This window comes from Silene latifolia, chromosome 5 (genome assembly GCF_048544455.1).
Source record: "Silene latifolia isolate original U9 population chromosome 5, ASM4854445v1, whole genome shotgun sequence".
NCBI lineage: Eukaryota > Viridiplantae > Streptophyta > Magnoliopsida > Caryophyllales > Caryophyllaceae > Silene > Silene latifolia.
Genome location: NC_133530.1, coordinates 43,280,485 through 43,290,602, shown reverse-complemented (window position 1 = coordinate 43,290,602; position 10,118 = coordinate 43,280,485). Strand labels below are relative to the sequence as shown.

At 36.6% G+C, this 10,118-nt stretch overlaps 1 protein-coding gene across 1 annotated transcript; it reads left to right on the top strand.

Annotated features, from left to right (window-relative positions):
* The first annotated feature begins 2,877 nt into the window (after positions 1 to 2,877).
* LOC141657358 (GTP-binding protein ERG) lies at positions 2,878 to 8,603 on the top strand. The gene is made up of 8 exons (XM_074464552.1): positions 2,878 to 3,629; positions 3,867 to 3,956; positions 4,410 to 4,555; positions 5,640 to 5,798; positions 5,884 to 5,950; positions 7,154 to 7,261; positions 7,392 to 7,531; positions 8,191 to 8,603. Exons 1-8 carry the CDS (start codon positions 3,114 to 3,116, stop codon positions 8,273 to 8,275), a joined length of 1,311 nt encoding a protein of 436 aa, XP_074320653.1. The 5' UTR covers positions 2,878 to 3,113; the 3' UTR covers positions 8,276 to 8,603.
* Positions 8,604 to 10,118: the final 1,515 nt, after the last annotated feature.

The window sequence follows — 10,118 nt, the reverse complement described above, 5'->3', positions numbered from 1 at the left end:
CACACACCCTTTACCACCATTCTTACATATATTTTTATTCCAAAATTCTCTCTAAATATTAGTAGTTTAGTTTAGCTTGTATTAGTTTGTTACAACATTTCTATTATCAAGTTCAAGATTTTTTCTAAGTTATTTCTATTTGCAATTGTTCTTCTATTTCCATTCAAGGTAATTCTATCTTTATTTTAATTATGTTATTTATCATTTCATTTAGCATTAGTTTAGTTTATATTTTTACAATGTTAGAATAATTTGCCTTTGTCTAGGGAATAAAGGAAGCCTTGCATGATTAAGTAATATGTTAATGTCAAAATAAGGATAAGTTAATATTGTATAATTGTTTCTATCACATGTTTGCACCTTAATGTTTAATCTATGTTTAAAGGCCTTATTTATTGATTAAGTTTGTTCATTCATTCTAAAAGTCGAGAGGCACGGAATTGAATTAGACTAAACATGTGTAGTAGGACGACCTAGTCATGGACGAGAGTTTCTCTAGGACCCGGTCTATGGTTGACACTAATATCGTAAGGTGGGTGTCTCTAAGCCTAAACATTTATCGTGAAATCAACTTCCTAACTTGACATGAGCATTTACATAATTAGCATGTGTGACCCGACCTCCCTAGACATCTTCTTTTTATTGTTGTTCTTACTTTACATCAAACCAATCAACCAAAGCAAACGTTAATCTACCAAGGTAAAATTCAATCCATAACAATTAATTAATAACTCCCGTCTCCTTTGGGTTCGACCCCTAAGTACTACATTCATTTGTTGTCTATGGTATAAATATTATCTTTGCATAGGTGTGCGATAACCTATCAAATTGACGTGGATTTTTAGTCTAATGGACATGCATTTTTAGTTTATTGGACATGAATTTTTAGTCCTTAATAAATGGAAGATGACAATTTTTCTTCAATTAGATAATAATATACTTGTGTTGAACAATAATTCTTACGGTTGTTTAATCAACGATATGTTGATACACACTTTCAAATGTTAAGTGAGTTTTGAGGTTTTGTGGCTAAGCAATATTGTCGAGTAATAACTTGCAATTCTTAATAATGTTTTTTTAAAAATAAAATCAGAATATTGGTTACACCAAGTTGGGTTGGGTTGAAGTCGAGTTGATTCGGGTCATATCGGGTTGTAAATCAAATCACGGGCCGAGTCAGGTTGGATCAAAGCGGGTTGTACGCTAATTCGGGTTGCAGGTCAGGTCGGGTCGGGTCACAAGTCGGTTCAGTTCATTCCATTTCGGGTTGTATTGGTTATCAGTTGACCTACGGGCCAGGTTCGGTTTGTCGGTTTTCGGGCAGTTCGAGTCAGCTTTTGTCAGCTCTAAATTCGGACACTACAAACCAAAGAGAGAATGTAATTGTATAGTTGGTTAGAAAAAAATAAATTTCTTTAAGATTATAACGAGCAAACAGAAAACGAAAACTACAAATGAACTTGTGAATTTCACGGGTACTAAAACCAGGTCTTTACCAATTAGGTCTAGAAGTGATTATATCTTCATTGGTTTTTTTTTAAACAAATTTTAGGGTGAGAGTAGTAAGACGAACCATTATTACAATAACAATTAAATTGGGAGGGGTCAACCCATTAAATTGCCTTCAGTACCCCGAAGGAGATTGCCCCAACTGTCGGTAGGGGATACTCCTGGTCAACACCAAAAAAAAAAAAAAACAATAACAATTCATTTAATGTTAATGAATGATGAGTTGTGGTTTATACATTGGGATGTCTCACAAGATAAGATTGTCTCAGACTGTCTCATCAATATTACTCTTGACATTACTAAAATTCTCTAAATGATAAGATTTAAAATACCGTGGCATATGCATATGGATGGCAATGAGTCGAAGACTCGACCCAAACCCTAGGGTCGGACCCTAATGAAGGGTATGGTTCTGATTTTTTTGAGACCCGATGGGCATGAGTCCTATATAAATTTTTTGGGTATGGGTATGACGTATGTGTCTGATTTCCTAGACCCGACCCGATCAATAAACCCGTATAATTCTAAAAAAAAAAACAAAAAAAAATCAAAACATAGCCGCAATAGGAAAAACATAGCACCAATCGTTGGTTGGCGCAGTGGTAGCATGGGGTTGCGCTTGGTAGGGAGGTCTGCGGATCGATCCCCCACAACTGCGATTGAGAGGGGTTTAAATACCGTAATCCTTGGACACGCCCCGAAATCCGGATTAGTCGGCCCAATGTAGTTCGAATTACCGGATGGTTTAAACAAAAAAAAAAAATAGGAAAAACATAGCAGCAACAAAACCTTAGTACTTCCTCCTATTCTAGATAACCCTTCCTATTTATGTGGGGGCACTAGAATTAAGGAGATGGATTAAAATAAGGTAAAGTATTGTAGTGGGGTTAGGTAATTGGAGAGAGAGAATGTATTGTGGGGTATTATTGTGGATGTGGTGATTAAAATAAGTATTGTTGTGGGGTAAGGTTGATTAAAATAAGTATTGTTGTGGGGTGAGGTGGGGTATTGTTGTGAGTTGGGGTGATTAAAATAAGAAAATAAGGGGGTGTTTGGTTGGGGCTTTTGGAATGGATTGGAATGGATTCAATCCATTCTAGTGTTTGGTTGGAGGTTTTTGGAATGGAGTTAGATACCCAATGGATTCTAACTCCATTCCAACCCTCAATCTCATACCCATGTTTCTACTCAAGTTTCTAACTCCATTCCAAATTACTACCTATATCCATTCCAAGGTCGAACCAAACACGCGAAAATAACTCCATACCACTATAAGATCAGATACCATTCCAATACTTTGAACCAAACGACCCCTAAGGAAGATAGTGAAGGTTATGTAGAATAGGAGGGAGTGAGGGAGCGAGCGGGAGTACCTTACATTTATGTTTTTTTGGCTGTACACAACCTCTTTGTTGTATCCCGTTTAACAAAGCTTCCCATCTAAGTTTGTAACCCTAACGGCGGCAAGCGCACCGGCGACCGGCGAACAACGACGTCTTCTCTTTCTTCTATCTCGTTTGGTTCTCTGTTTGTAATTGTACCTTGTACCTATTTTTACAATTGCTTCTCTTTCATTTCAAAAATCTTAATTAATTGCGGCGGAGATGAAAGCAGTTTTGAGAAGTCTGAGAAACACACCAGTTTTGTCGTCAAAACCCTACAAATACAGAAACCCCACATTTTTGTCCCATTTTATCTCTTCACAACCTCAATTTGATCAACCCCCCAATTCATCATCAAATGCAAATGCTGCTGCTTGTTCATCCTCCTCGGATAATGAGAGTGACCATGAACCTTCCGATTTCAACAGTGCGAATTTCACCCTTCCACCTCAAAACCCCCTACAAAATGGAAATGGGGGCAGGATTTGGGATGAAAGTTACAGGAATAAAGTTCTGGGTAAGGTGTTTAATGAGGATGTTAAGGTTAATAAGGAGATAGGGAATGAAGAGAGGAAGAAGGCACTTGCAAGGGCACTTCTGGAGGCGGCCCTTACGAAACCCGATGATGAAGAGGACAATGATGAGGATGAAGAAGTCGATGTTGATGATCAAATGAGTGTCGCTGTTGGGATTATTGGTGCTCCCAATGCTGGTAAATCAGCTCTTACTAATAACATGGTTAGCTTCTTTCTTTATTTCCACCTTTTTTTTTGTCTGTCTTATTATTTCAGGTGATTATATTATTAGCGAGTAATTTGTTATTGTTGGCAGTGAGCAATTTTCTTGTCAACCATTATGAGTATTTTATTTGTACAAGTAATATTTCGATGTCATTGTTGTCTGTTTGGTATAACGAGCAAATAAATTAGTCTTGGCTAACATCCTCTTCTTATTCTGTTGTCTCATGAACTGCAGGTTGGCACTAAAGTTTCCGCTGTTTCACGAAAGACAAATACAACTACTCATGAAGTATTAGGAGTTATGACAAAAGGCCACACTCAGATTGTATGTCTTTTTAGTCTATTTGCTTATTTTGTTTTGCTTAATTTTCACTTTTTTCCAAATTATCTTAAGAATGATGGTGACCCAATATCATAAGAGTTTACCCTTCCCCATTTGAATACGAGCATGCCTGATGATTTATGCGTGGTTCATTTTCTTTTTGTTGGTTTGTATTGTCTTCATGTTTTAAAGCTATGTCCATGTATGGGCATTTTGTCTTAATATTGCAGGTTTTGTTACTTTCTAATGCTGTGATATGCATTATTGCTATCCTTTCAGTTTGCATATGAAGACCCTTTGTTCTCTTTCTCTTCTGTAATGATTTCATAATTTCTTATTTTCTATGAAAAATACGTTATTTTTATCCTTTCACAATAACCAAGGATCTAAGTTTTTGTGAGGAGTTTGGCAAGTTTTAGGGATACTGTGATCAAAATATTCTGCTTTCATGTGCAGTGTTTCTTTGACACTCCAGGACTCATGCTAAGAAAAAGTGGATTTCCGGCAAAAGATATTAAAGCTCGCGTTGAGTCTGCCTGGAATTCTGTTAACGAGTTTGATGTACTCATAGTCATTTTTGATGTTCACCGACATCTTACCAAGTAACTTTCTGACATGGTCTTGGCTGTGCACATGAATGAGCTCTATTCTTATATCCGAGTAAACGTACATTAATGAAAATGAACTAAAGACCATTAACAATAGGTGGTAATGTTAATTTCACACTTTGAATAGCTTTTTGAAAACCTAGTTTGATAATTACATTATGTTCTATTTGCTCATAAATTTTACACTAATGTTGTTTGATAGTTGATTTTACCGCCATCCTAAATTAATATGCCCATTTGGCTTGGGTGATGTAATATTTTTGGGTTTAAGAAAAATATATGTAATGTAAAATTTTTGACCATGAATTTTTGGGTTTAAGAAAAAAATAAAACCATGTCAGCTTTGACCATGAGTTTTTGGAGTATATGTAATGCAATAACTTTGGGTTTTAGAAAAAAGAAATTCTGGTTTTTGTAGATTTTGAGATAATAATATCGAAGTCGACATCCTTTGAGTTTGAAAGTAAAATGGTAACAATATTAATGAGATTGGCCTTTTGGGATTTTCTCAGTTGTACCCATGAACTATTTAGGTTTCTAAGCTGCACCCCCTCTTTTGTGCAAAAAAATTTTTGGCTGATCATAACTCTTGACTACGATGTTAGAAATTGGTATTTTTTTTTCAAGCCAAAGATCTTGTAATGACAATGAATTTGAGGAAAAAAAAAAAGCAGCGCCTTTTGAACTCGTACCGTGAAGTTATTGACAACTGACCATAACTCATGGCAACGTGTTCTAAAAGCTGGTTGTATTTTTCAAACCAAATATCTCATAAAGAATGTTAATTTGAAAAAACAATCTCCGCTCGCAGTCAGGTGTTATTGTAAGTCAATGTTTTTTCGCACAAAGAGGATAGAAATCTAAATAGTTCAAGTGTACAAGAGAGAAAATCCCTTGCCTTCTTTGTTACTTCTGTCATAGCAGCACAGGCGGTTAGAATAATTAGATAAGTTAATTCCGAGCATCACTCTGCTCTACCCTATAAAATCCACATCCGTAGTTTGTATTGATCTGTTCAATATATCTACTATGTGCATATATGTTCAGTTGATTTTTTCAAACTTTCCCCTGATATCAGGCCTGATACAAGAGTTGTAAAACTAATTGAAAAGATGGGGTTGGAACCGAATCTAAAACAGAAGCGGGTACTATGTATGAATAAGGTTGACTTGGTTGAAAAGAAGAAGGACTTGCTTAAGGTTTCAGAAGAATTTAAGGATCTGAAAGGATATGAAAGGTACATTTATCTTCTATGTTTATGTAAAGTGAAGTTTGGTTGTGCAACACAAGAGGCAGTTGTTTGATCTGATTCTTATTTTCAGGGTCTTCATGATATCTGGGCTGAAGGGTTATGGAGTGCAGGATCTTACTGCCTATTTGATGGATCAGGTACTGTCTTACTGGATTTATGTTATAACTGTTCATTGGCCATATTGTGTTTTTGTATTTTACACAAGAATTATTTGACATAGGCTTTGGAGTAATGTTGTTATTGCGTTTTTATGCTTTACACAATTTATTTGACATAGACGCTTTTATCATTTCTTTTCTCCTATACCAAATCGTGAATGGTTATGAGGAAATAAGCAACAAGCCAACAAACACTCTACAGAGTACTCCACTCTTTGTTTTGATAGCTAGTATCAGATCTAGACCCAGCAAGATTGATTCAATCCAAATGTCCTAAGACGGAAAATAAAACCCGCAAAAGCATAAGAGCCAAAACCCGAATTGGCCCAACATCTGAAATTGACCCAAGATCTGGAATGAGTAAATGACCCGACCAGAAACGAAATGTATACTAGACCCGAAATGTCTCCACTCGAATTGACCTGACCCAGACTCAACCCGAATGACCTGTTTGCCATGTCCAATTACCCCCCCCTACCCCCCCCCCCCCCAAATATCTTGTGAGTTTTGACTTTTGACCATTGCATGGCCATTGAGCTGGAAGTTTATAGATTGTTATAGCAATTGTTTGTGAATATCCAGGCCTAGTTTAGCTTAAAGCCTTAAATGTGATGTGTTCTTACGTAGAAAATCATGCTTATTGGCCTGGAGCTGTATAATGCAGTGTGGTCGGATGGATATTGTTCTGTTGATCTACATAGTTATATTACTTGTATAGTGTGGACTATTGGCATCGGTTATCTACTATCTATCTGCTTCCCTTCTATTACTTTTCAAAGCTTTTTTCTATTTATGGTCTCTTACTTCTGCCTTTCGGCATTCTATAACTGGTTTTGTCTCTCTAATAGCTGGCATATTCTTTGTTCCACTTTCTGTCTGAAGTATTGTCTTTGCATTTTCTAAAAGAGGGGACATCAGATCTCATGGTATACTGTCTACAAATGTATGGTAGAGGTTATCAGAAACCAGGTTCGGGCTGGCCAAGACATTAAAAACAGCCCAAATGTGATCTACATTGTAGGCCTAAACATAGCCCAAGCGGGCTAAAACCGCGTTTTCAGCATTTAATGTATGTCATTGACTAATAGGCCAAATACTGCAGTTTGAAAATTTGAAAATTTCAGACTGGCACCATTCTCAATAAATATCTTTTATGAGTTATTTCATTTGCTCTTCATATAGGCAGTCAAAAGACCTTGGGATGAAGATCCTTTATCAATGAGTGAAGAAGTTATGAAAAACATATCACTGGAGGTAGTCCGCGAGAAATTGTTAGATCATGTGCATCAGGTAAATCTTATTTCTTTTATTTGTGCCTTTTACTCGATTCTCCTCCAATAGTATGTTTTGATGCTCTCCTGTGTAGTGCTTGCAAAAGGCTTTATTATATAAACCAAAAACTATTATACACTGTATGCAGGAAGTCCCATATGAGGTAGAACATCGGTTAGTGGACTGGAAAGATCTTAGAGATGGCTCGTTGAGGATCGAGCAACATTTTATAACTAATAAAGAAAGCAAGCGCAAGATTCTTGTTGGGAAAAATGGCTCAAAAATCGGGTATGTTATGATAGTATTAGCTGAATGATCATTCCTATGCAAATTTCTATTCATGCCTTTTAATTCTTGTTCTTTAATTTTCCGAATATTATTAGACAAACCAGCATATCAATTTCACATCAATTTATTAATCTCAACCAACTTTGTGCATATATCTGCATCTAATATAATTTCTTTTTGGGCCATTGAAATGGTTGCATATTATGTATGTTTTCTCATCTGAAATTATCAGAATATCCAAAATGGCGCTAGATCCCATTAGTATACTTTGTAAGTTTAAATTATCAAGGACTTCAAGATAATCTGCTTCTTGAAATGGCCTAAAGTCTCACATGTATGATGTATATGGTCCTCGTGATGTTCGTTCCAGAATCTATATATATGTACAGCGTGGACTATATTATATATCTGATAACACGGTGCACTTTTCCCTAGTTCTAAAGCGTCGAGAATGAAAAATTTAATTGAAAATCCAGACGATGAACCTCTCTGGTCTTGGCCCTGAAAAGTTGGGTAGGGTCGGGTCTGGTTGCATGTCTACTCTTTCTAAGTTTTCCCAGCTTGTTTGCTTATGCAGTTATTAACATTAACTACCTGTGTTTTTTCTTGGCTGCTTGTTTAGTCTGATTTATCTGATTGTTTGTGCATGTTCTTTATAGACGGATTGGCATTGAAGCTAATGAAGAACTTAGAGCAATCTACAAGAGAAATGTCCATCTTATCCTTTGCGTCAAACTGAAATAGCAAGTTTACTGGATGGAATTTGCTTAGCGGCCATTTCCCAAGCTCTCGAAATCGGTCTTCATGGCCTAATGTTGCAATGCCCCGCAGCTGATGCCATCTCCGTGGTAGAGTTTTGACGGCGCTGTACCATGGTTGTATATATAAAGGGCAAATCAATAACAAGGTCAATATTTCCTTTCGTTTTTAGTTTTAATTCTTTTTGACTTTGTCGCCCCTTTTGCAATCATAGATTGGAAAGAAACTCTACCACAACATTCACTGTATTGTTTTGCCAGTAAAACATTCGCGGTTTTCATATGTATGTGAGAATTCTTCTTCCTGTCAGCTATTGATATTTTCGTTCATCACTGGCATATGATTATTTTTTTGGAAAGATATTTAATAGTATTAAATTTTAAATAAAATTCAAATTATATAGCACTTTGTCTCCATATATGCTAATTAATTATCGTAGTTGCTCGTTCATGTACGAAAATTACTCATTCATGGACTTTTTACCATTCGGTTTCCATACATTACCCTTCACCAAAACAAAGTAAAACAAAATCTCTCTAATTCTCTCCCTCGCAAAATTAATCAAATTCTCAACAAATTACTCAATTATAGATCTTAATTTTTGTTCAAGTCATAATTCTAACTTTATTAATTGTGCACCGATTTTTTTGCATCAAATTAAGTTGATTAAATTAAATTAAATTAGGTTTATGAATTAAGGGACTATGAAATTTGGGTTTTATAAGGAAGGGGTGGTTGGGGGTGGCAGGGGAAGGTGCTGATGGAGGTGGCGGGGCTCGATATACAGAGAGGCGTGCAGGTTGTCGGGCTGTTTTGGTATGTGCAAGGAGGAATGCTGGTGGTTGTTGGGCCGACAGCTGCACAGGAGAGGGAAACAGCAGGTCTGGGCGGGAGAGCGGGGGGCAGGTCTGGCAGCTGGTCTGACCGGCATATCCACATAGGGTCGTTGGGTGCATCATAATTCATATGTATGAGATCCCATGATTCCCACTTGTGGGTGCCATAGACTAATGCAAGGACAGTCCACGTTTAATGCTTAAAACGGCACTATCCATCTTAAGCTTATACAGAAGCAATAAGGATACCAGTATCCGTCTAAAGCTTCCGTCTAAAGCTTAAAACAGCACTCTTCGTTTAAGCTTAAGACGAGTCAAGTACATACGCTTGGAATACATAGGGAAAAACAATATGCTTGTCTTATATACACAACTGGTATGATACTTGACCCGTATTAAGCTTGAGACGGATAATGCCATCTCGTTTAAATTCGCAATCCCACCTCCATCTTCATACTCTCAGAATCGTCATTAACACTCAAAATCAAACGCATTCATAGTTTGATGAATTTGATGCTTTAAAATTTGGTATGTCATTCGCAATCCCACCTCCATCTTCTTATGTTCCTCATTTAATTCTAGATTTCCTCCATTAATTTTTCTGCTGCTGCTATATCAATACCATATGGTAGAATCCCTGTTGACAACTTGGATACAACTTTTCTGATATTACTATTAATTAGTTTAGATTTCGCTTTTGTGGTCTTAAAGAGAACTCGCGGAATCCTTGTTGAGAACTTGGATAGTAATATTTTCTGATGTAGGCAAGGAGGCTGTGAATGTCCGTCCAATTTTGTGGAAATTTGGAAAGAATTTGTCGAAGTAGGAAAGGCTTTACAGCGAAACAGAAAAGGGTTGTTGAATTATCTGTAAAGTTTTAGGTTTAGGCTACGCTGCTGCCTGCTATGACCATTGACCAGTAGAGCTCAACCATTGAGGATTTTACTTCCATTTCCGAACAAACTTGACTTGTTCAATCATTATCATGGCAT

What these genes read in the sequence shown, in the direction of transcription:
- LOC141657358 (XM_074464552.1), top strand. Translation starts at nt 3,114, where the DNA reads ATGAAAGCAGTTTTGAGAAGTCTGAGAAACACACCAGTTTTGTCGTCA. An exon ending in GATCTGAAAGGATATGAAAG is followed by an intron (nt 5,799 to 5,883) that starts GTACATTTATCT and finishes TCTTATTTTCAG; the next exon opens with GGTCTTCATGATATCTGGGC. An exon ending in TGTTAGATCATGTGCATCAG is followed by an intron (nt 7,262 to 7,391) that starts GTAAATCTTATT and finishes CACTGTATGCAG; the next exon opens with GAAGTCCCATATGAGGTAGA.